Source organism: Nelumbo nucifera, chromosome 2 (genome assembly GCF_055504915.1).
Source record: "Nelumbo nucifera cultivar China Antique chromosome 2, China Antique-T2T, whole genome shotgun sequence".
NCBI classification, from domain to species: domain Eukaryota; kingdom Viridiplantae; phylum Streptophyta; class Magnoliopsida; order Proteales; family Nelumbonaceae; genus Nelumbo; species Nelumbo nucifera.
In genome coordinates, this window is record NC_142650.1 from 4,092,053 (window position 1) to 4,119,181 (window position 27,129).

Here is a 27,129-nt window from a genome sequence, read left to right on the forward strand (position 1 = left end):
TTTAAAAAATATTTATTTTATTAATATATTATATAATTATAATATATATATATATATATATATATATATATATAATATGGGCCATACTGGGCTGGGCCGCAGGTGGCATGGCTCGCTCGGTCATGCCGTGCCATGCCGGCCTGTGGACCTAAAATTGCCGGTCCAAGTTTGTTCCAGGCCATATCGGGCCGCATGGTCAACTTGAATTTAGGATGCAAGTGTACTTGAAGCTTAGTTTTCAACTGATGGACAAGCAATCAACTTGAGCATTTGCTTGAGTAGGAAAAGTATTACATGTCCATCCATCCAATAGCTACTTGCGTCAAAATTTCGAAGAATGAAATTCTTTCCCATTTTTGGTATTATATATTACTATAGAAACAAAATCAGGGGGTAGGACAGAGCAGGGTACACGTTAGGGCCACTGGCCATACCACGGAGAGCGCGTGGTTCTGTGAGCCAAGGTTTTTAAAATCTATTCAGAGTGAACTAGTCAGGGTGTGGTTTCTGGGTCGAATGGTCTGACTGTTTGAATTGAATATTTAGCCCATTTTGATAAAAAATAAAATAAAAAATGATCAAAACTGTTTGAACGATTAACCACCTGAGTCAGTAATTTGCTAATCTCAAAATCAATGTTTTTAAGAAAATCCGGTTTTGAGGAAAAATGGAACCGGTCATTCCTGGTTTTTCTGCTCCAACATTGGTTCCGGTCCGGTTTTGAAAACCATGCTGCGAACTGATCCAGTGCCTGAGCCTCCAAATTGGGCGGGATGCAAATAATCTCAAAAATCAAAGTCTGTACAGCATGGAATTGGGGGGCGGGGGTACAGAGATCATTTGGGGAGAAAAGAAATGGGCTTTTTAAAAGGGTTTACTCCGCAATTGTTGATATCTAGCAACTTTTGGCCCATGAGCTTAGACGGTTGGGCTTAACCCCTTCGTTCCACCCACCCATTCTTCTCGAAATTATGCACCGCACCTAGGTATACACTAGTGATTACCCTCCACATAACTGCAAGTGTGGAGGGTAATTACTAGAATGGCCTTATTGGACGGATTGTGAGTTTATTAAATTCTATCGTTTTATAAGGGGAAAACCTATGATACAGAAAAAATATGGTAGAGGAAGAGTTTTGACCAATCAAAATCCATTCCTGAATTTTGATAAATAAGACGTGATCGGTTATCATGTTTATGATTCCAGTTGATTGATCAGAAATTGTTTAAATATCATATCTTTTTCATATCATAGTGAAACCCTTTTATAAGAATGCCACTAAACCGGTTGTCGATTGTTAAGGGGAGTACCTTTTTAATGTAAGAATTTGAAGGTATTAAAAGCTTTGATCTTCCTCTACATTCGGTCATCTCAGAATGATCAAGTCAAATTATAACCGTACAACATGATTCATGAATATGAATACATAGAGCCCGAGGAATGAGGATATATCTAATGCGGTTTTGCAGTAGCCCTTAATTGCTTCCACCACTCTGCTCTGATCAGTGTCTTCCAATTGCAGAGTCAATAACTCGCGGCTGAGCCATTATCTGAATCTTGTCAAATGAGAATGCTTCTGGGATCGTCTGTACCCACTCCAGGAAGAACACCTTGCCCATTTACACATGAAGCTCATCTCACTCGACTGAACAGAGATAACTTATTTACCCATCTAAATTAATTAAAAACAACTACTTGGGATGGCATAAAGAACTCCATACCCGAATCAGTGGGCGATTTTGGTATTTACAAGAATGTCACATTAAGATTTAAGCAGGAGGAAGAGGAAGAACGAGGTTTCGCACCTGAATATTTTAATTACATTGAAGAAATTCTCGTCAATTGATGGATCATAGCTGTGGGGACGATGAAGAAGCATTAAATTTGTTCCATCATCATCATTTTCAGCATAGTACACTACACTCCATCGCGATTGATGGACTTTATTAAATTTGAGTACTCTCACTGCACATGTATAAATACAATAATAAATTGCTTTTTGTTTTTTTCAACTGGTTGCTTGTTTTTCACTCCCTACTCCCTACTCCCTCCCCAAGTCCCAATCCCATCTCATCGTGTGTGGGTGCAGCTCAGGGAATGAATATGCCTGTTTGTTGATGTGTGGGAAGTCGGGTTTGTTAATTTATTAAGAGTGTGTTGTCTTAAAGAAGAAGCCTGAAGCTACACCCCAAGGATATTAATATTTATGCGTGTAGGTGTACCTAGAAACAGCAATAATGAATTGCTGTGCCAATCAAGAGATAAGGGTCTGTTTGGTTTGTAGGAGTTGGGATCTAGAATTGGAACAAAAAAGGGTTCATTTTGATTCCACAAGTTTGGTTGGGTAGAATTAGAATTCCATTTAAATTCCAATTCCGATTCCAACTGTGAATAGGTAATAACCCTCCAATACTAGTCAAACGTGATGAAAGAATTTAACCCCTCCAAGAGCAAAACTACTCAATTTTTATTTTCTGTTTCAGATAATAAAGCTAAAGCAGAAGGAATCTTATTAAAAATAAAACAAGTAGTACAGCATGCGGTAGAGCGATGAGCTTACACCCAACCCCTCCCCCTCATTAAATAAAAAACCAATTACACAGAAATTAAAAGCATCAATGTCAGTTTAATTGTCTCGTACTAGTTAGTTGACTACACATTCAACTTAACATACTATCATCATCATCATCATCATGCGACAGTTCAACTGTATCTGAAAAAGTTGAACCAAAAGTCCGAAGGATGACCTGTCCAACCCTGAAAATTCTGGAAGAACAGTAACCCAGTCCACTACCATCTGCCACACTTGTAATATATCAGCATATATTCTTTCTATTTTCATCATCTTGTCCTCAAGTGGTCTTTTCTTATCTTTTTCTATCCAAAATCCAAATGCGAGAGAATAGAACTCCATAAAAGTTGTCTTTTGTTCTCCTGAATTGAATGTTAGGCCACACTTCAAGCAAAGGTTTTATCTCATATCTGGATTGTTATTGTTAGGATAAATAACTTGTAATTCTATAATTTACAAAGTGCATATATAAGCAAATCTATGCCCTCCTTACAAACTGTTCTGTAATTCTATAACTTCATCCCTTAATTTTCCAAGTGACTTATAATAAGGAAATTCTTTGTAAAATTTATCAAAAAAACAAGGAAATTCTTTGTAAAGTTGTCACGTACAGACACGTTGCAAAATCATCCGATCATTATAAAATTTTGGGTTTTCCGTTGAACAAAACAAAGAATAAAGCTTCGAATCCACTCAATAGTGATCTTGTTGACCTCCACATTTAAGTAATGGCGTTCACACATGACAATACACGAAGTCGGCAGGGTGTTGTCATGCTGGGTGACACTCTATTGGATTCGACCATGCACGTTCCTCTCCACTCTCCGGTAAAGGTAAAAGAGTTACAAAATCAACCTTTCGATTCTTAAGTTCACGTGAGGGAAGTCGGCCACAGGGGATTGTGGAGAGAGAGATACACAGAATAACCCTTATTTAGACTGGGATGAGGTCAAGAGGGTTTAGGATTCCTAATACCAAGGGGTCTGAATGTAATAAGTACGTTGGATAAATACAATATCTGTGTGCCCAGTTAATGTACCTTCCATCTAAACGTTTTTGTTCCATTAACTGGAACATGTATTATACAACTCATTATGCCTATCCAACGTGCCTACTCCGAACCCAATACCAAGACATTGCATTACCAACTGCGATTCCAAAAACATTTATAATACACGATAGCTTCTAAAAATTTTTAGGATATCCAATTATCCACCAGTTAGGCACGCATTAATCGACTTCCCCAAAACCGGGCTAATGGTTTCCGCCATCCCCGACCACGTCATAACTACAATTATATCACGCGCCCCCTGACTAATTATTGATGCTTCCACCAGCACGAATGGCTAGCATTTTTAACCAAGAAAAAGATTAAAAAAAAAGGTGCGAGAGACGGGAATTACAACGGCCAACCTAACAACCACAAGAGGGTCGAGTCAGTTCTTAAACATTACTTTTATCCTGATTTAGCAATAAAACAACCCCGCTTGATCTGTCATTATTGGTGATGGTTGTATCACGGTGCGCCAATTTTCCAGTTTCCACATGCAAATATGCAATATAAAAAAAACGACAAAATTCTATTTCCTATGCTCAAGGTCAAAACGAGTCCCGTGAATCAAAATCACTAGTGAATTAAAATAAAATAAATATAGTGAGAGTGAATTGGAGATTGGGATAATCATCTCAAACCAAGAAATAAACTCCCAGTAACTCCAAGTTCCAAGCGAAAGAGACAATCCGTAACCTTAAACAAGGGAAAAAAGTGAAGGCTTTTTAAGTACGGTTCCAACCCCCCCCTCCTCTTCTTCTCTTATGCTTGTCTCGTTTACACCACTGCGTGCCGTGTCTTGCAATCCAGGTGGAGAAATCTCTAATCTTTCCTCTCGCATTTTCCATCCACCTCCATTCTTCACTTTGCTTCTGTTTGTTTTTCTCCTATTTTCCTTTTTTTTTTCACATCGTTTTTAGTTACAAAATACACAGACGCCTACTTTTCGTACGTTTGTTTAATCTATTTGATTGATGACGGGTTCGTCGCCATGTCTTTTGCTCCCGTGAATGCTGCTACGTGAGACGTCGTTGCTTTCTTTTTTCCCTGGTGTCTTTGGCTTCCTCGGTATGCATTTTGCTCTGACTCCCTCAATTTCCTTGTCGGCTAGGTCTAACTTGGAGCTTCTGTCCACCCAACAAATGAAGATAACAACAAAGGAGCAGAAATAAGAGCAAATCACGGATAATCACCTTATTAAATAAGACAAGGACAAGTGTTTGGCTATTAGCTGAGTACCAAACTAGTCCGGATCTGCTTGCTTTATTTTTTTTCCTTGCTATACTAAGCCATCAGTGTGTGACAGGTGTTCAAGACTACTGTTGTTATTTTTTCACCTGTACGGATATTACACACGTGTAATAGGCTGGAATACTTGTCACACACTGATTGCTTGGCGTAATCCTCAATCAATCAGATCTGAACAGGACCGGGACCACCATCATCTACTATCGTCCTAGCATATATCCTAACAACTGTAACTTGTAGACTTGTAGTCATCTGATTGTTCAATGCCAAATGCTACAATGTGGAAAACACTGCACACTCCTACTTGATGACCTCAGCTTCCACGAAAAGCTGAGGATTTTCCGTACACCATGATCCTCAGTCCTCACATTGCTAGTATAATCCCAATTCTCCTTTTTTTTCCCCCCTTCCCCTTCCCCAATCCCTATCCCTCCCATTCCCGGCCAAAATCCCCATCTCCTCTCCCCCATTCCCTTCTAAGGTTGCTGGTTGGGTGGAGGAATCTTCGTTCTTCAACCTCGCAACGACGATGCGTCGGGGTTGAGGCCCGAAAAGGCGGAGAAGAGCCCTTACAACTTCTCCCAGTAACAAGGAAGTCGTACACATGGCCAATTCAGTGTCACCAATATGAACTCCATGAACGCTACGTATTGAATATAATCCTTGTGTCACTTTGTCGGTTCTCTGGACCAATTGACCACATGAACTAGATCACCACCCTCCATCACACCAGGCTGCCCATCTTGCTAAGCTAAAAATTTGGCTTGGCCGGTAGCCAGAAGCCAGCGACCCACTACATACATACACAGTCCCGACCACAAGAGGAAAAGAAAGATATAAAGGAAAGGTTAAATGGCAAAGGTGAGCGCGTACTTTCGAAAAAGGCCGTACGAATCTCAAATTCAAATCCGAACAGAGACTCTCAGTCTCCGTCAGACTACCAGGAAGAAACGCCAGTATACGATTTCAAACGCTTTTGAAATAAAGAAAAAAGTACCGGGCTACTTTGGTAAATTTAGTGTGGTTTTAGTACCTAGGTCCATGCCCTAAACATATACGACAAAAAGGATCACCTGCAGTTGCCAAAACCAGGGACTCTCTAAACTCCGAAAAAACCAGTATGATTGAAAGCTAGAAACAAAGTAAGCAAGGGGCCTTACCGATCTGCATTGTAAGAAGACGATCTCTTTAAGGCTGGAAACTCGTCTTTCTTCGTCTCGACCAAGCTTCCACTGAAGTACTCTTTATCCTCTAACCGTACCCCTCCATAACTAGGGTTTTCCATCAAACACTCTACCTCTTTGGTTACTTGATTCGATGCTCCGCGGGGTATCCTCGCTCGGTAGTGCGAAATCAACGAAAACCCTTGATCCTTCCCGGATGAAGGCATGGTGCTGCAATCCTTGATGGAGATTGTGCCGCACGAAATTAATTGCATCAGAACCGCAGAGGCCTTCATCCTTCCGCTTGAACTAATATTAGCCGTCTGATCTCGAATATCTGCTCCTTCAACACCACCGGAACGGCTAATGAGATGTCCGTCAGCCTTGATCAGAGATTCTAACGTTTCTGGACTAGAGGACGATGGTGGAGGGGAAATCTCTTCCCTGCTCAACTCCGTACTTTGATCTTCGTATTGTTCCTCCTCAATTGGGGGAGCCTTCTCTTGCACCTCCTCTTCTCTGATTATTCTTCTTCGTCTTCTCTTGTCGTCGGTCTGCGTCGACGCGTCGGCGGCCTTGCCGGCGCACTCGCCGGTCGATTCGGTCTTGTAGACTTTGTATTCGTGTAGGTCGATGGAACTCCATGACTGATTTCTCCTCCGGACGACTACCGGGAAGTCGCATTCGACGGTCGGCTTATTTACTTCCGGTGGCTTTTCGGAGGTTGGGGACACTGTTTCTGAAGATCCCGGAGATCTGAAGCTCGAAGAAGATTCAAGAAGCTCTGAACCCTTGAGAACATATTCCTGGCCGTGTGCAGGGTAGATGAAGTCGTTCTCAGACAAATCGTGCCAGACAAATCCGTTTTTATAGCTCCTGAGTGACACATTGAATCAAAAACAGATACTCTGAAGTATTAGAACTGAAGAAGTAGGGATTAATTGGAATCTACCGTTTGGAAGACCAGGAGTACATGGACGGCATGCCTTTCCCCCGTAGTACGTTCAACCGGTTTATGACATCTGAATCAGGAACGACAGAACATAAATGGAGAAGAAACATTCAGATAACTAACAAATTTACAAAACCTTAAACAAGTTCACTGAGAAACCATTGAGGACTAGCAGTTATTATTTTTTTGTTCAGACGAACCTCTGAGATACAATCCTTCGCTTGAAGACAGAGGAACCTCCATGAAGTGAGGATGCTCGAGATGGCCATTCCTAGAGAGATAGTAAACAACAGGAACTTTCCTCTCCGTCTTAGGCCTTGGCTCTGTCCAAATCTTTGTTCTTTCAGGACTCGTCTCTCTGTCCTTCCATTTCTTTGGAATCTGAAGTTCGGTTCTTCCTCTTGAAGTGACAGCCATTACTCTGCACCAGCAGCAGTGTACGAACAAAATAATGTGAAGGAAAGCTCGAAAGGTTAAACAAGGAAACCAACAAGGAAAAAATACTGCATATTTGGAATGGATCAAAGATCGTTGGAAGAAAAAAAATCACACAATAAATGCGAAGAAACTTGGGAAGAAAAAAAAAAAAAAAAAAAAGAAAGCTTAAAACAGAAATCACCCGAAGTGTTTACCGTGGAAGAATCGTCGGTCCTTGGAAGATTTTGGATGAAGAACAGAGAGAGAGAGAGTAGAAACTAGAGAAAAGGGAGGGAAGAGGAAGAAATATAAAGGAGGGAAAGGGAGGTGTGGACGGAGGCGGGCACGGGGAGATTCAAAATGGGATGCCCCAACAACAGCAAGCCAACAAACACAGTCTCATAGACTTCAAGTACTTAAAATATTATTTTAATTTTGTATCTCGCGAGTCGCGAGTCGTGAGTCGTGTCGCGTTCGCGTTCCGTTGATTTGATAAAATAGGAAACTACTGTGGTAATCGCCGATTTGATGTAGCAGAGTAGAGTAGAGAAGGTCTGAAAAAGTCTTGATAGGTCATAGGTGCACGGGGAGAATGAAAGATCATCATCATCATCATCTCCCTTTTTCTTCTTCACATCATCCCATCACACTTTCCCAGTTGATTATCAGATTGGGAAATAATTGGACGCCTTTGAAAAAATTTGTTTTTCAAAGTAATTGAAAGTTTGAAACAGAAATTCCCCCAACTTCTATTTTCTAATTTTAAGGTTTGACTTTAAAAAGAAAAAGAAATTCTCTAATTTCTGATTGATGTTGATGCTCCTGAGTTTAAGCATCATGTTATACGGGACCAACAAAATGATTCTTCGGTATTGTTAACCGGATGCCAATCCAACGGCATTGGAATTGCTTAGGTAAAACTATATTTGAAGAAACTGGAGTGAAGGGCCGGATAGATATAGGACATCGTACACAGTAGAGACAAGAAACAGAATAAGATTGGGATCGGACAGTCCTCAATGGGAATGGCTTTTCCCATTTCAACAGGTAGAACCTTTTCTTCCTTTTTTTATATAACAAAAGACAAAAGTCTGAGAGGGACTTGAGTGGAATTTATGAAAATACAAGCCCAGACGTGGGAATGCCCCCAAATTAACTCATTAGAAAATGACAATCTATAAGATAAGCGCCTTAAAGGATGAAGGTGGAGGTTTGCCCTTTCTTTACGGATAGAGTAGAGTAATGATGTAAGGATGTAGCACAAACCTCTGGCAAGGGTAAAATCTGTCCATCCCTAAATCCCGAATTCATATATATATCATCACGAGTGGCAAGGCAATAAAGCAGGTGGTACGTTAAAGAAGTTTGGGGGTCGGAGGGAATCGACGGTAGAGATCGATCCATCCATTCCGTCGCAGTTGGCTAAATCAGACAATCCATCAATGTTGACTTAAATATCAAGCAAGAGATGGGAGGTTGTCACATAGCGTTTGTCTCACTTATCTGCTCAGAAATCTGAACTGATGGATCCGGTACATTTCGTCGTTTTATTGGGATGATGAATCGCCGGATGATGCGCGGGTAGGGAAGCCGAAAGAAGAAGTGTGTGTGTGTGTTCTGTGTTGTGTAGGGACTACCGGACTAGAGAGAGAGAGAGAGACCCACAAAGCCAGCAGTCAGCACCAAATCCATTCGCTCGTGGCTCGGAAATCAAGAGGGCCGACTAGAGAGCAGTCAAACTTAAAATAGGCCGTCTCCAGTCTCCACTTCGGCTGAGGTCGGTTTTAATTAGTCCAAATAATCGGCTAAACAGTCAAAAGTCCACACCAGTTCACTCTTACTTTTGCTGCGACATGGTTTTAGCGCGAGGCTAAAACCGTGAATCGTTATGGCCCCACCACAACGTCCAATTTAATTCAATTCAACGGAAGCTTTGGTCTCGTGGTTTGACCCCAAATCCAACCCATGTGCAGGTTCATTAATTTGGAGCGAAAGTGAAGTTGCGTAATTAATGGTCATCCCAAACACACTTCATACGTGCACTTGACCAACGAGTTTTATTTGTGGTGTAGATGCATTTGACCTTGTTAAATAGGCCTGTGGAAGGAAAATAAACATTCAGTCTTGTTTTACGCTCAAAAAATAAATCCCCGCCCTCCACCCGACAGAGTTTAAGCTTCAAAGTATCAATTATTATAGGTGGAAAATGAATAAGTAATGCGATACGTTTTAGATATATAGATATAATAAAAAGATTATGACAGGATACAAATAACATAAGAAACACATACTTCAATATATTATTATTATTATTATTATTAAGATAACAGGACACGTAAATATCATATAATATAACTTTACTAATAATGATTCAAGACACATAACACATAACCTTCTTTTTAAATTACCATATATTATTAATGTGTTGCTATTTATTTAAGTTAAATTATTAATTATTAATTATAGAAATATATAGTTAATCTAAAATTATATCAGCACATCCATAAACCTAATACTCCAATACATAAATCAACTAGTATTATGTACTTTATTATTCTACTTTTATATTTATCCAAAAATAAGTCAATTTAAGTATGATTATAGGAGTGGAAATGAAGATTCACAAAGGATTTAAGATTAGAAGATAATGTAATGTCATCTTTTTGGTACTTCGGTCTGATAATTCATACTAAGGGAGCAATTGAAGATGCTGGCTATAAAATTAGAGTGGGATGATCCAAATAGAAATGGTGCATTCGGAGTCTTATATGATAAATAAATACTACTTAGATTAAAAAGAAAACTTTATATAATAATTGTAAAGCCAACTATGTTGTATGGAACATAATGTTGGGCTAAAAAGTGAATGTAGCAAATTTGCATATGTTGAGATAATGAATGGAATAAGATCAAAATTAAAAGTCATTTGAAAGAAATTAGGAGTAGATCCATTAAATTATAAAATGAGAAAAAAATAGTCTAAAATGATTTGATCACATGCATAAAAGACCACCAACAGCACCCATAAGAAGAACTGTCTTATATTGCAAGTTGAAGGGACTAAAACTAGATATAAACCAAAATAGTTAAAAATGATTTACTATGACATTAAATTGGCTCCACATTTAACCAGGTACATTTGCTTTGTGTAAATTTAAGGGAAAATTAACTTAAGAGAATCAGCCGGAGCTAGAAACACCCATTAGTTTTAAATGCTCTACTAAAAGGAGAAAAATGAGGGGGGATTGTCAATTCCAGGGTTATCAAAGATCTGTATCTAAGACAACCAAAAAACCATAAATTGCTTCCACCTTTGTATTTGATTGAACAAATAAATACATTTGAATGGCTCTACTACAGACCTACAAAGCAAAAACTCGAGGATCCTCATCAAGTGACAGATTTGGAAAATTGATCAACAGTAAAGGAATTTATTTTGGACAATTCTCTTGATCAACAGCCTTCTTCCTAGGACAAGCTGAGGAAAGATGACCTGGAACACCACATTCATAGCATGTCCGTCTCTTGTTCTTCTTTTTCCCATTGCCGGAGCTCACACTGCTTTTTTCTGCCTTCTTGCTTCCGGATTCCAATTTTGGATGGTTATCTGGCTCTTTCTTTGGAACTGCACATCTTATCCTCACTGGTCTTCCACACACCATCTTCTGGTCTAGTGATAAAGCAATTGTTAGAGAGAGACTATCAGAGAAATCAACATGTGCATAGCCACGGAATTCCCCAGTCTCTTTGTCCTTGCCTAAGCGTATTGATGATATATTGCAATCTGAGAAAAGTTTCCTTAGTTCATCCTCCGTCATATCCCAAGACAAATTTCCAATATAGATCCTATTATAGCCCTCTACAATCTCAGGGGCAAAATCTGATGACTTCTGAACCCGAGTTGTCTTGTAAGGCTGGATCTTTAGAAAAAGTTCACCCCTGAAACAAAATTTTCAATCATATATTATGTGGGGATTCACAAAAAAGAAAGGCAAAGAATAATATAGGAAATATAATTCTTCAATACTCACATGTCAGCTCCATCAAGAGCCAAGGCTCTTTTTGCTGCAGCTTCAGTCTGCACGGGGAAGCAATCATGAGAACAGAACCAAGGAGGATTCATTGGTAAATCAGCATATCAAGCATTTGTGTCAAAGTATACATTTCTAGGTCATTATTTAGATATATTTGTCCTCATTAAAAATGATTACAATATGAACCTACGCTGGTTTTCTTGTGATGCAGTTCGCAAGTACTTTTATTTACTTCATTAATTAAAAACAACCACTGCAAGCACCTGGTTGATCACTCTCCACAAGAATGTTTCGATCGTCTATTGCAAAGATGTGTAGCAAGGAGAGAAAAAAAAATCTCCCGGCTGGTAATAGAGGAGCTTCTTTATCATTTTAATGACTAGGATAGATTATTACAAGTTCAAATTTGAACTGAAAAAAAAAAGTTAAAAAAGGAATGAAGTGGAAGGATAATGGACGGCATTGTATGGCCACAAGGAGAAGACAGGCAACTGTATAGTTCCAAATTCAAGGTAAAGGTAGAAAGAAATGTTCAGACGTTAAAATATAGATACAAAGAATACCAGAAACATATTTTTTTATTCGTTTATTTATACATTTTTAATAAAAAACTTCCTCCATTAATTATGATTATGACATGACATGATGGAAAAGAGCATGAAGGTTGCATAGAAATGAGCTGGAAATGTGAACCAATTGCTCGTTGATAAAAGATATCTTACGGAATGCCAACATCAAAAGACCCAGGTGCTAGAGCAAATGCCTAGGTAACCAAATCAATGGACAATGATACAGAACTGACAAGGTTGCAACCAAGGTTCAAAGGATCGATGTCATACACCCCATATTGGGTGTATCGTATCATATCTTTTGGTCCCTGATACACCTATTTACAGGTGTTTTTGGGAACCCATTTTTTAAATATATATATATATATATGTTTTAAACTGAAACTTGGAAAAAAACTAAAAAAAAATAAAAGGAGTTTGGTTCAAAGTACCGATACACCCCTGCAGATACACAGAGGTGTATGACACTTTGAACTTTGGTTGCAACTTGCAACCGCCCACCACACATGAATAGTTCTATAAAAACCCATCAAATTTGACTCAGATAATGTAGTTATGTGAGATCAACTTACTCTCAAGTTCACATGTCAATCTTATTGTGCTGACTTGAATGCTTTCAAGATAAACATAACAGTCTTAAGGATCTACCATGGTTGTAAAGGCATATCAACAATTCTAGGCGGCAATGGAGTGCCTACTTGCCCACTCTGTGTAGGTTATAAATTTTACAAAATAAAGCAGAAACATTGTTGAATGTTTCAGATGCACCTTTTATCCCAGAGACATGGCCAAAGCATGATGTTATATGTAATTGTACAAATGGTTGACTTGTCTTTCAAGATTTCCTTCTGGCATGGTGCTTAAGAACACAATTTTCTACATCAGCTAAAGCATTTCTGATGGAGGGTGATTTGGCCCGACCTCGTAGCACGGGTACACGTGGGCATGACCTTGCTCAAGCGATGACTCTACGTGACAGCACAGCAAGCGCAATCGCAACTCGGTGGGAAGGGCTCACCGAGTTTAGTCTGGCAACTCGGTGGGTTAGGCTACTCGCCGAGAGCCGCCTGGCTTGCACCTCTTTCCCAAGGCTGAGGCGCTCCGAGCTACCTCCGAGCTCGAGGCCTCCTAACCTTTCCTAATGCCCGAGCTCCTCCCAGTGGATTTTAGGCCACTCCCAAACAGGAACACTCCGATCCGCCTCTAGATACCCCGAGGTAGAGACACCTCAGGCCAGACAGCTCGGTGTAGCATGCCACAGGCATCTCACCACTTGCAGGGTAGCTCGGTACAGGGTAGCTCGCAGAAGAGCAGTTCGGCACATCACAAGAAGGCCTCTTGCCCGACCACCATACCTGACAAACCTGGAGATTGCAACCACGTCTCTCGTCAGACAGTGTTGTGCCCGCCACCTTTAGAAGGTGTCTTACACCTGACAGGTACATACCCTGCAACGACAGCCCCGCGCGTGCCACCTCAGCCCTGGCTGTAATGGCTGCGGCAAGATGACAGTGGCGGTTATACCTGCCCTATCAGAGGCAGGTGGGCCTGATTCGGCAAAGTTCTATTATAAGTAGCCCAATCCCAAAGGACAGAGGTAACTTTCTGATACTCGCGCTATCTACACTCTTAGCTTTCTTCCTCTCTTTGCATCTTTTACAGAACTCTAACTTAAGCGTCGGAGTGTTCCCGCCGGGCAAGCCCCTGGGGATCCCTCATCTTCTCCATCTCAGGTACCTTTTAGGAGCCACGCAAGTGCCAGCTAGGAGTGACCGGATTGCGCACCATCAATTTCAATACCTTTTTTTTTTGATAGATTAAAGCATTTCAATACTTGGGTTATGAGGATGGATCACATGAACAATAAATAAAAATCTCATCATAATTAGGTTTTTGCTATCCAATTTTCATATTTTTAAACAAGGCTAATAACCTTAGATATATGGACTACTTAAGTTTAGATAAACACAACCATGTTTTCCAATAAACAAATCAGATAAGGTACTAAAGTAAAAAGGCAATAAGGCATATGGGGAGTATATAAAGGCCTTATAGATAGCTATCAAAAAAGGCCTTATAGAACTGATATTTAGTTACAAAGCATTTGAGCTGGTGCATTTTCTTGCACTATGTTAATATTTTATTTAGGCAATTTTTATCATTGACACGATCAAAAGGCTTTGTTAATATAATAGAAGAAGAGACCCAGCAACCCAATAGGTAAGACTGGAGGGGGCAATACAGCAGCACTGAACTGATAACACCCCACATATTCATTGTGACTCTTACAAGATTTTTACAATACAGCCCCAGGCCTGGTGCCCCCAAACCAAAATAGTCTTACCTGGCACGCCTCCAAGCGAGGTGCTCCCAAAACGCCCTGAGGCATATGCCAAAGGCACTGACACCTCTGAGGTGTATGCCTCATGCACCTTTTTCATGAGGCGTGCTAGAGGCGTATGCCTCGTGTACACCTCATATAAAAAAATGAAAAAAAAATGAAAAAAGAAAAAAGAAAAAAGGAAAGGAATGGGAAGGGAAGAAAAGAAAAGAAAAGTAAAGAAAAGAAAAGATAAGGGGAAAGAAAGTGGTCTGCCCCCGGCCCCTTCAGTTGGGGGGCTTCACCCCCCTTTTCAATGCAGCCCTGGTCTTGCTCCGCTCTGGCTTCCTCGCCTCCGCTTCGACAAGACCCAACTAATTCTATGCATCTTTATTCTTCTTAATATAAAATATTTTTTATTTTTTTGATAAATATATAAAAGATTTTTTATTAAAAATAAAGAAAAAATGAAATCCCCCCTTCCTCCTGACCCCCCTACTCTTAAGGAGGCATAAGCCTCCTTGTGTTCGAAAGGCTTACACCTCACGTTACACCTCCATGTTATAAAACATTAGTGCCATTTGCCAATATTGGACACCACGAGCTCTAGCTTCCCTCATGTAGTTTCCTAGGGACCAAGGGCTTTTCTCCCTTGGTTCCATCCAAGGATTAAAATATTGATACATCCAATACCCAAATATGGATATTGGTGTGTATCGATATGGCCAATACTCCTTTTTATTTTTTTCTTTTTCATTTTTATTTTATAATGATCAAGGGGTTGGGGAAGAGGGCTGAGACGTTTTAAATGTTTAAAAAAATCTGTGTTTCGATGTATCCAAACATATATGGGTACAGCAATACTGATACAATACACCCATATGGAGCATAATAGTATCGATATTTTAATCCTAGGTTCCATCTAACAACCTGACAGTCCCCTTTCACTAGTATCACAAATCCAGCCTAAGGTATACGCAAATTTTAAGCCTCAAAAGATGGTTCAGCCCTAAGAGATGTTTTCCCCAGATGAACTAAATAATTGAACAATACAATGTCGATATGGTCTCTACACACCCCTTGACTCCTCGTGCACTGGATTGACCTGGATTTCCAGATGAATGCCCATCAAAGTTGACTTTTATTGTGCTGATTTCCAGAACCACCACTGAAGACTGTCTAATCTGTCATTGTGGAATATAACCAGCCATTATGAACCATTCTCTCAAAATGGAGACAATTGATATCCCTTCATTCATCTTTAGAGAGCGTTCATTAAATGGTCCTTACCATGATGAGGCAAAAAAGAACATTTTCTACCTTTTTCTTGATTATTAAAAATTTTTGCATTCTTTCATTTTGTGGTCAATAGTGAGGCTGCTCTTGTGCACCTTCACAAACATTTTCCTCTCTAGTATTGGAGAGAGAGAGAGAGAGATTAAGAAAAAGGATTACAATATCCCTGGAGGATGCCAACAGGTCCAGAAAGTAATCCTATTCTTAATGAAGCCTACATATAATTTTTTCAATGTCACTAATATCAATGGGTCAGGTAGCAGTGCAGGGTGGGCTTGGGTTGGTAATTTGTTAAAATTTGAATAGGCCCAGACCCAATACAAGGTGGGCTTGGGTTGGTACCTGACTTGCACCCTTAGGGGCAGGTTAAGTCAACCCATTGACATCCCTACTTACCACACCGCCAAAAGTAACACACACACACACGAGGAGAGAACCAACAGTCTTTTTGTTGTCATTGGAGCATCTCAAAGGTGTTGATCATCTTCATGACAGCTTTGAATCCCAAAGCTTGGAGTTTTGGTGGAACTGGACCATCTCAAAGGGTTTAACTAGAAAATGAATGATAATGAATCTGTGACCACACATACAAATATCTTGATCTCCCATCTACACCACACAAGTTGCAAAAGTTGTCAATTGTCATATACAGCTATGGCAACGAGCTAGAAGAATACAATATAACATGTAACGCAGAAAATTAGCCTTCACTCAAGTGCTTGGAGGCCCAGGTTCATAAAAGTCCTTATATTGCCTTCCAAAGAGGGTCTTGAGCTGTAAGGCCCAATCTTGGAGGAGTGTAATAGTGCAGCATGGACAACAGGATTTCCAAGATATTTCTCACTTTCTTTGTTTTTTTAGAATTTCTTTATTTTGGCTGGTACTTGCTAATTGTGCAATCCAAGGCTTTTCCCCGAAAGGCCCAGGCATCACGTGAAAAGAAGCTTGTACTTTCTAATTTCCAAATTTATAAAATACTAAAGCTTTTCTCCAACCAAGGATTGGATGGTGAGACACTACCTAATCCTTCCTTTCATCTTTTACATCTTATTTGTTTCTTTCTTCCATTCTGTCAAAACACCCATTAAAGATTTTTATATCATAGTATAAGTGTGCATACTTCCCTTCTGTTTTAGGTTTTCCTGCATCAGAATGGACATTCTAGCTATCTACACTCAAATTGGGAACAGTTGGTAACACCAATACTACTACACATTTCCAGTTTTTTTCTTATTAGAGTTCAGTTTATTTAAGTTGGTAATAAGGTATTCTTATATAAGTTCATTTTGCAACTTGATATTTACAATTCTATTTGGAAGATTACATAATGTTGTATTGTATATGAATACCTACCACACCAGTAAAATATTGACCTTATGCAAGTTTTTTTTTGTTTTTTGAGAGAAGTATAAAATTATATTAACTGAGAAAAACTATACAAGTATGGTCCTCGGTACAATAGTATTTTATACAAAAAACACCTTTAAGGATTCCCATAAAATTTACATTAAAGAAGGTGAATGAGAGGTCATCAGGACTGAAACATGTAAGAGTAGACGCCCATGTTCTCAACATGCCAACTGCCAAATTGATAACCACCTCCTCCGGAGTCGATTTCTGCTAAAAAATTCTACTATTCCTTTGAGACCAGATTGCCCACAGCGCTGCTAGAGGAACCACCTCCCAACAAACTTTCCCTCTCTTGGACATTCCATGAATCCTCCACCTTGATAACAGGTCCTTCACAGAGATCGGGAAACACCCAATAGCTGGAACAGAATTTCTGAAATGATTCCAGACTTTAGAAGAAAAGGTACAGGTTTGCTAAATTAGCTCCACCTATGGGCATTGCAGAGGGAGCAATCCACGTTTGCTAAATTAGCTCCTTTCCTGACCAGCAAATCCTTAGTTAAGCATTTTTCCCAGACCACAATCCAGGTAGAAAATTTCAACTTTGAGGGAGCTGCAGTTCCCCAAATTGCTCTAGAAGGAAAAGAACTACCCTGTTCACCCACCAAACTAGCATAAAAAGAACTGACTGAGAACACCCCTGACTTGGACCATCTCCACCATCTTAAATCTTGACCATGCACATTTACTTGCTGGTTGTTCAAAAGAGACATCAACTCTGCAACAGATTGCACCTCCCAGTCAAAAAAAAAAAATCCTTCTAAAAGCAAGATTCCAAGCACCCAAAGATCCATCAACCTGAAAGCATTCAGCCACTGTTATCTCTTTGTTGCCAGCCAAAATAAACAGGTCAGGGAACTTACCCTTCAAAGCCAACTCATCACACAACGGGTCCAACCAAAACCTTATTCTAGATCCATCGACCAAGAGGAGCTTTATCCCTCTTGAGAAGGCAGGGAAGGCTTTACAGATTCCCCTCCGCTCTCCACAGCCGAAAGACATTGGAATCCCTTGCATCCCAACCATTATCATTTAAGTCATAAATGACCTTATGCAAGTTTTGAGAGTTCCAAGGACATGGGTAGAAGTTCTGAAAAAGATATAAAGATCCATAGCTTTACCAGGGAAATGGCCCTCAATAAAGTGGAATGGTAAAACTGGATTGCTGTTTTTTATCAGTACCAGACTAGCAGTTGAAGATTTTGCCAATGAACAAAGGAAATCTCATGCCCAAAGCACAGAGGATGAAGAAGAACACAACTCACAACACTACCTAGGCCTAGGACCCTGTAAACCAAATCTGTCCTAGGCTCCTAGCAAGCCCTTTCCAAAGAAACAGCAAGGCTATCAACAGACCTAGGGATCCAATTGAACTAGCAGTTCATGATGGATGCTAATGCCTTCACCTCTCTAATTAGATGTTTACAAATCCAAGGACCGGTAATAGATGATGTAACAATGGTATCACAACTGACAGTCTCCTTCTACGATTAAATTGGAATAATTTAAAGAGAATGCCAGTCCAAGACCATGCAGAAGGGCAAGCATTTGCCCTCAGTGAGTTTCCTTCTCCAATAAGCCTTCAGAAACTTAACAGTATAGCTCCCAGTGAAACTGGATAGATGTAGCTGATCCCAAATAGTCAGAATAAGGCTTTGTTGGGTTAAATAGAATTTATATGCATTATGTAGGAACAAAACTAAACAATAAATATATGGAAATATGTTACGGTCAGTATGCTAATCACAATATAGGAATGCAGAGAAGATAGGATATGGAAGATGATAATGAGGATGATGTTTAAGTATAAAAACTATGGCATACCAAAAAAAACAATGCACCTAAGCAAGGTGCCAACCAGCTGGTTGGTAAGGTCTCCTGCTGGTTGTAGCGGAGACTTGGGATTGAATCTTTCCTGCACCTGGGTTGGGGGGGTATGGGTTGGGGGATGGGCTACCCCCTGTTGTGTAGCCCTTCAAAAGAAATAAAAAAAAAAAAACAATGCACCTAACCTGTACCTTAACAGATTTTTTTTTTTTCAATACACTTCTTTTTAACTTCCAACAGTTCTAAAATTGAGAATGACAGGAGGGAGAACTTTTTTTCTGATAAATAGAAAGGAGAACATAAGCCAAGGTTTTCGAAACACTGTTGACCCAGACAGTTGAACCATTCAAACTGGAAACTGGTCACAGTACCTCTTCCAGCTTTACCCTGAACTGTTATTTAAGCAAAAACTGTTGAAATGGTCAGAGAACCACTGACCCGGACGGTTGATCCACTAAACCATTCAACTTGGGAAACGGTTTGTGGTTTAATAAAAAAAAAAACACTTTTAATTTTTTAATGAAGCATTAACAGAGAAAATAAAGAGGAGAGAGAGATGGGGAAAGACTAAGACGAGATCTCAGATCTGAGATCACTAAGATCTGAGAGAGAGAGAGAGAGACTGAAAGAGAAATGAGATCTCAAATCTGAGATCTAAGTGAGATAGAAAACTAAGAAAAAAGAGAGATCTCAAATCCAGGATCAGAGAGAGAGAGAGAGAAAGAGAGAGAGATCTGAAAGGGACCGGAGGAGAAATGTTGCCACTGCCATTTCCATCGCCTTCTTCCTTTCTTTCTTTCTTTCTTTCTAAGCTGATCACCACCTACTTCTCTCTCCTCTCTTCTCTCATAACAGATTAATAATATATATATGACCTCTTTACCCTAATATTCTAATCTAAAGGTTAAAATTTGTCCAACCACTTGAACCATTCAACCCAGACTGTCAACCCGCTAACCCAGAAACTGGTGGTCAAAGTGGTTCAGTTTCCAGGTCAGTTTTTAAAACCTTGCTATATGCAAACCAATGACACACTAATAGCCTGCTAACATATTGAAAATTAGAGACTAACTCTGTAGTCTACTACCTTGCTATGACAATTTAGAAATACCAAGGTACCCTAACATGTTGAACAATAAGTTCACACGACAACACTTTCATGTGAGCCTCCAATGAAACACAAGCATGTTATCAATCAAATGAAAAAACAAATCATTGAATGAGTGCATGCCTAGGTGATTTGTTTTCAATAAATTCTCATGGTCACAACACTTTCTTGCAACCATATAATAAAACACAAACATGATGACAATCAAAAGAAAAATCAAATCACCTAATAAGTGCATGCCTTTTTCCTACCCCAAATGATACAAAAAATAACCCACTAACATATGAAAAAAATAGAGACTACCTATAAGGTCTACTACCTTACTATGACAATCAAGAAATGCCAAGTTAGCCTAACATGTGTTGTGATGTGTTCACATAGTCACAATACTCCTTTATTACCTTCCAATGAAACCCTAACATGCTCTGAATCAAAAGAAAAACCAAATCACCCGGTGAGTGCATGCCGGGGTGATTTGATTTCAATGAGTTTACGTGGTCACAACACTTTCTTATGACCCTCCAATAAGGCAATACGTCATGGACATGTTAATAATCAAATTTAAAACCAAATCACCTTGTGAGTGCATACTTAGATGATTCGGTTTTGATTAGTCCACATGGTCATAACTCATTTTTGCAACCCTCCAATAAATCATAGGCATCTATTAATCAAATGAAAGACTAAATTATCCAATGAGTACATGTTTGTTGTTGCTACCCCAAGTGATACATGAACTACTCGCCATCATATGATAGAATGAAGATTACCACTAGGATCAACTACCTTATTAGAAATATCAAGAAATACAAAGGTATCCTAACACAATGTTTTTGAACCGCCATTGACCCAGACAATTAGACAGTTCATCCCAAGAACAGTCCAGACAAGGTTCAAAATTTCGATACAATACGCCCCATATCGGGCGTGGCGTATCATATCATATCGTTGGCTTAATGATACGCCGCTACAGGGGTCATATCGGGGTGTGACCTGGTTCAGGGGGTAGACCAACCTTAGACCGACCCCTCTGAACCAGTTTCAAAGAAAAAAGGGGTGGGCGAGCTTCGATACACCCCTATTGGCATATCGGCCTGTATCAAAATTTTAAACTTTGCATCTAGGCAACCGGTTCTGTTTCATCCTTAACCTGGTCCTTGGCCAAAAACTATTGACTTGGTCAGCAATTCGTTGACCCATGTGGTCAAACCTCTGACCCATTCAACCTGGACAACGGTTTGTGGTTGTTTTTATTTTAATTATTTTTATTTTTTTTTATTTTTAAGTTGGAATGGGCCATATGTTCAAACCGGGAGTCAAACCACCAACCCGTTCAACCTGGCAACTAGTGGCCAAAGTGGTTCCGATTCTAGGTCGGTTTTTAAAACCTTGGCTTAACATGTGAAGCAATGACTTCGTACAATCATAAAACTTTCTTTGTGGCCTCTAAAGAAACCCAAATATGCTATAAGTTAAAGGATAAACCAAATCGCCCAATGAGTACATACCTAGGTGATTTGGTCTTCATGAGTTCACATTGCTAATAATTTTTTGAAATCATCCAATAAAACACAAATATGTTGCTACCGATCAAATGAAAAATCAAATCCAACGAAAGCATGTCTTTTATTGCTACACCAAATGATACAAAACAATCCAATCATATAAAATAAAGACTACCTCTAGCATATACTACCAAACTGTGACAATCAAGTAATACCAAGGTAGCTTAACATGCAAAATGATGCTTAGGCGGTAAGGCACTCACAAAGGGTCGCCTCACTTACTCACCAAGATAATTTTTTTACATAATGCTCTTGGATAACTTCTATATTCTTAACTTTCTGAGATTATAATAATAAAACAAACACTATTAAACTAAATTATTCAATTTGAGTTAAAAAACACTAGTTTTTTCATTATTATTCTTACTTGTTTGGGTTTGGTCAAGATGCATATTGACTTTAATCCTCAAAGAATTCAAAATTTGAATTAATAAGTATAGAAGAACTCAAAATTTTGTCCAATCAACACTTTTTTAGAGAAAGATAAAATAAGTTGAGTTAAAACACTAGTTTTTTTTTATTATTATTTTTCTTACTTGTTTGGGTTTGGTCAAGATGCATATTGACTTGAATCCTCAAAGACTTCAAATTTTGAATTAATAAGTATAGAAGAACTCAAAATTTTGTCCAATCAACACGTTTTTTAGAGAAAGATAAAATTATGTATTGAATTTATATGATAATGGTAGAGGACAACCTCAAAAGGTGGAAAGTGGGCATCCTTTGTTTGCCTTCTGATTTATTTATTTATTTTCATACTCTTTGTGCTGTTCTCCAATGTTGAAATATCAACAGATAGAAATGATTTCATTCATCATCCTACTAAATATGAGATAAAGTATCATTTGATCCATTTGGCACAGGTATGTACCTCAAGTAATATAGAGGAACTTGGGGAAATGCCCATGAGAAAGCAAGAGTCAAGCTGTTCTGTATAAGAGGCTAGAGATTCAGCATTAAGATATAAAGAAAGGTGGTCAAAGCAAAATATGTGTGGTGACATTTGGCAAAGGTACAATACAACTGTACAAGGCAGGGTGTGATGAGAAGCTCCTAGGAGAAGTTGGTGTGTAAATTTCCCCCTTGATGTGACCTAGTAACTAGTAAAATGGCATTGTTAAGTAACTATCGAGGTGTATGAAAACCTGGATGGTGGACTGGAATTAATGATGAGTTTTCTAGCCCATCTCAAGGAAGTTCCTCTTATGAATGGGAAGCAAGATTGGAGAGTATGGAATTGGTGTCTCATTAAGATCTTGATCTTTTGATGGCATACAACACTAAGGATCTTAGCAGCTACTCCATCATGACAATTGTGTGGACATTGTGCAAGGAGGATGAGGAGAATGCAAATCATATGCCCAACAGTTCTGAGGGTTTCTTGGCTGTTCCCACAAAAGTAAACTGGTTCACTGAAAAAGTAGGAGTTTGATCATCGAAAGTTCAAAAGCTTGTATTTATTTATTTATTTTAATTGAAATTTTCTATCAGCAACTTTAATTGGTGTGTTAAGACTACACTGATGCTTCTATCAATTTTCCATTGGTTAGTGTGTAAAATAAGAGAGTCAGATAAATGGCTACAAATACCTATAATTAGAGGCCATGGATAACAAGGCCTATTGGCTGCTGATCCATTGGTATCCCTTACATCATACTTGAGTTATAGCAGTCCCTAATGGTTTCAGAGTGTGATTCAAAAACAATGTTTTATGATTTGTCATAAAAGCGTCCTTCCTACAGTCCTGCATTTTATTCAGTTTATTGACTTCAAACCTACTAGACAATTAAGCATCACATGGCCATGAAAATGTTGTTAACGTATGCATGGAAATTGGAAATACAGCAAGTTTGAATTTGACAGGAATGTATGCATTAATGTAGTTGAGAATTTAACCTTGAAAGTAATGATGGCAATTCCTCTGAACTTCCCACTCTCAGGAAACCTCATACAATCAACTTCAGTTATGGTGCCACAGCTTTCAAAGAAGCTCTTAATGTCATCCTCGGATGAGTAGTACGGGATGCCTCCTACATAAACTTTTCGAGTCATCTCACCATTTTCCTGACTGTACCGTCACAACATAACAAGGGAAAATAATGAATACCAGAACCCTGATTATTAAAAAGAAGTCCCCCCCCCCCCCCCACACACACACTCAATCCAAAACTACATGACAATTAATCAACGAACAAAAAGCTTATATCACATAATAAGAAGGAAATAAGACCATAACTTAAATCCACTCCAATCCCATAATAATAGCAGGGAAAATATATATTCAGTAAACTGTGCAAAAAAGAAAATGATAGTCATGAATTTAACAGAATACTCGATTATTCCCAACCTCAAGTCAAAATAAATTTAACTAAAGAAAAATAAATGTGGGCATGGATTTTTGTTTCTTTCCCTTACCTATCATTGACCTTCACCGGTTCTGCTACGGTTTCCTCTTTCCCTTCTCCATCTCCAGATTCAGTTCTCTTCTTCTTATTCTTCTTCTTCTTTTTCTTTTTGGGCTTCTTTACGGGTTTCTTCTCTGCCGATTCGGAGACACCATTCTCTCGCTCCTGATCCCCACCCCCATCTCTTTTTCTCTTCCTTTTCTTCTTCTTGTCATTTTGAACCTCTGAAGCAATCCCATTGTTCTCTATCTGGGTATTATCACCATTACTTCCTTCAACGGGTTTTGAACCCTGTAAAGACAAAGTTTCTCTTTTCTTCTCTCTCTTTGACAATCTAGGCTTATGAGCCACCGAGCTCAAAAGCTCTCTTAACGACTGAGAATGCGATTTGGCGTCCTGTTTCTTGGATCCATTTGAAGGGGTTCCAGCTACTATTGCTGCTAAAGACTCTGCAAGTTCCGCTCTTAGCTTCTGTTTGAGCTTTTTGTTCGACAAAACCATTTTCCTGTTATTCACGAACAACAGCAATAGAAATTAGGGATTACAGACACAAAGTTCCATAAACGTTCGAGAATGCAACAAGGTCTCTTTAGCCGCGGAACAGATGATGGAAAACACGAAACAGGGGTTGTAAAATGTAGAGGAGGGTTTTTTTGCAGTTTTACACTTTTACTCTTTTTTTGGGGGTAAATTTTTTAAACTATTCCTATGATTTAGCTAATTAACTAATGAAAATTTATCGTTTTTGACAATTGATTAATTCTATCCTTATCGTTAACATGTGTTAGTATTCCGTCAATAAAACCCAATATTACCCCCTCCCTTATCTCCTTTCTCTGACCGGCAACCCCTTCTTCGTCAGACCTCCGGTCTCTTCTCTCTTACCTCTCTCTATTTCCTCTCTTACCTAGGGTCGTGTAGGTGTGTAGTTGTAATCCTCGGAGGAGCAAATTTGGATTTTGATGGCTGATGGAGAAACGAGAGAATACTGATCAAGATATATTGATGGCTGACGGAGAGACCGAATCAGATTTGCAGTGGCAACGTCTATTCCATCAGCACCAGTTATTCAAGCAACAGAAGAGATCCCGGGAAAGTGAAAGCCAAACAAACTATTTTCAATAGCTACAAATTCTGATTCACTTCCTCACAGAGCACATTAGGTTGTGCCGAGTCAAATCTGCTCTATTTTTTTTTTCCGTTGCTGAAAAGAGATCCCTTACCCCCAAGCAGACAGTCAAATCTGCTCTTCAATAGTTGCGGATTCTGCTTTTTTTCCATTCAAATGGAAGCAATTTGACTTTGTTACCAGGCATTTGAACTCAGGAGCCAGCGAATTAAAAAAGCCCTTGTCTCAGTGATTTCACAACTATATACTGGGAGCTTTGGCACCTGATTTCATGGCGTGTGGAGATAGCTACCATTGGCATTCCTCAAACGAACGAGAGGGTTTTCTACTTCTCTCAAGGTCACATGGAGCAATTGGAAGCATCAACGAACGGGAGGCTGCAAGTACTATGGATCCTCTGACTCCCAATCGGGTTGCCTTCCCAGGTATCGCCGGTGTTGCCTGTAGGTCGTGATGTGCCTCGAGATGGCCGTCTCTTGTCCCCCTGCCAATGGGGAATCCGCTCTCGGGTCGTCGCTCTACTGCATCTGGCCCGTCCTCTAGGCACAACTGACTAAAACGTGCATGCAGAAGGCCGAGCTCCTCGTAACTAAACCAGTCGGCCTTCTGCATGCACATTTCAATCAGTCCTCCGTCCATCGTCCGTTGTGACCGGGAAGAGCTGCCTCGTAACGAAACCGGCCAGTCTTCTGCACGCGTCAGTCCTTCGTCCTCACTCCGCTGTGACCGGGAAGAGCTGCTTCGTAACAAAACCATTCGGCATCGTAACGAAACTAGTCGGCCTTCTGCATGCGCATTTCAGTCAGTCCTCTATTCTCCGGCCACTGTGACCGGGAAGAGCTAGCTTAAGGGTGAAATAGTGATTTTACATTTTTCCGTCCATGTTTGCAAACCTTGATAATGTTTGGTCAATTTTGAAACGGTAAGGATACATACAAAGAGATGCCGCCAAACTATTTACTGGAGCGGAAATTAAACATAAAGTCTAAATCTATGACGCCGGAAAGTATGGTACCAAAAGAGCAAATCACACACCCCGGTGAATTTTGAATTTTTGATGAATAATATTAGACCATTGGTTCCCAACTTACCATTGTGATACTGGTTTATTGGTTATCAGTTTTCCGGTGTCATAGTCGAACCTATCGTCCATGGTTACGTGGGTGTTCACTACATTTTAGATTCAAGTGCTTCGTCACGATTGTCCAACACTCACTGTCGATTCCGGATCTAAACACATTCCTAAAACCCTACCAACATAATCACACATCCTTTTATGGTGGCTTCGAAGGAGTTTGGCTTCAGTCAGGACAAAGTCCGTTGGAGTAGCTTTTACTGTTTTGCATGGTTTTTAAAATTGAACCGGTGATCGAATCGGTTAGGGGCTCGGTTATCAGTTCCAACAGTCTGATTGTTCGATTAGAACGATCAGCCTATTTTGATAAAAAATTAAAAAAAAATAAAAATTAGAAAAAGATCAAAACAGTTCGAACGATTAGTCGGCCGGTTCAATGGTTTGCTGATCAAAATCAATGATTTTGAGAGAAAAAATGGTTCTGGAGGAAAATAGAACTGATCAGGTCCCGATTTTTCCGGTCTCATCCGGTTTCGAAAACAGTGCTGCCTTGCATTGACAATATCTCGATATTTATGCGCTTTATTTTGATGAAGAGATATTCTTAATGCAAGATTGGAAAAAGAGTGTTAGAATGGTGTAGGCACAGATTTGCCAGAAGCCGACCTCATATCTAAAATGTATGAATCATGTTGGTAGGGTATTCTAATTCAATAAGACTCTCAATGTCTTATTTAGAAGAACACTACCATGCCTACCCACAAAGTACTATCTCTGTGCATTGGGAGTAAATGAGATATTACCATATGTGGCTACCATGTTGTGTGGGTAGGTGCGAGTATAGTTGTCATACGTCAGAAATCTGATTCTCCTCACACAGGTAGGTCATAGGTGTGAGTAGAGTTGCAATTTGCAAATGAATTGACGTGCTCAGCATTTATAATAACACATTCTTAGGGCCTACACAACGAGATCGGCTTCCATCAG

The 27,129-nt window shown here is 39.5% G+C and overlaps 2 protein-coding genes across 3 annotated transcripts; both read right to left on the minus strand.

Moving 5' to 3' along the window:
• Window positions 1-4,464: 4,464 nt before the first annotated feature.
• LOC104594618 (UPSTREAM OF FLC protein (DUF966)) lies at window positions 4,465-7,799 on the minus strand. The gene is made up of 5 exons (XM_010254994.3): window positions 7,620-7,799; window positions 7,188-7,408; window positions 6,988-7,057; window positions 6,033-6,911; window positions 4,465-4,751 (listed from the first exon to the last, which is right to left on the minus strand). The coding sequence occupies exons 2-5, from the start codon at window positions 7,402-7,404 to the stop codon at window positions 4,583-4,585; spliced, it is 1,335 nt and encodes a 444-aa protein (XP_010253296.1). The 5' UTR covers window positions 7,405-7,408; window positions 7,620-7,799; the 3' UTR covers window positions 4,465-4,582.
• A 2,810-nt stretch (window positions 7,800-10,609) lies between these two features.
• PHIP1 (phragmoplastin interacting protein 1) lies at window positions 10,610-26,148 on the minus strand. Of its 2 annotated transcripts, XM_010254996.3 has the most exons (5): window positions 24,846-26,135; window positions 23,949-24,443; window positions 23,430-23,601; window positions 11,436-11,482; window positions 10,610-11,343 (listed from the first exon to the last, which is right to left on the minus strand). In XM_010254996.3, the coding sequence occupies exons 2-5, from the start codon at window positions 24,437-24,439 to the stop codon at window positions 10,836-10,838; spliced, it is 1,218 nt and encodes a 405-aa protein (XP_010253298.1). In that variant the 5' UTR covers window positions 24,440-24,443; window positions 24,846-26,135; the 3' UTR covers window positions 10,610-10,835. The 2 variants fall into 2 exon arrangements, with proteins under 2 accessions (XP_010253298.1, XP_010253297.1); XM_010254995.3 differs by having other exon boundaries at window positions 23,949-26,148.
• Between the last annotated feature and the right edge of the window lie 981 nt (window positions 26,149-27,129).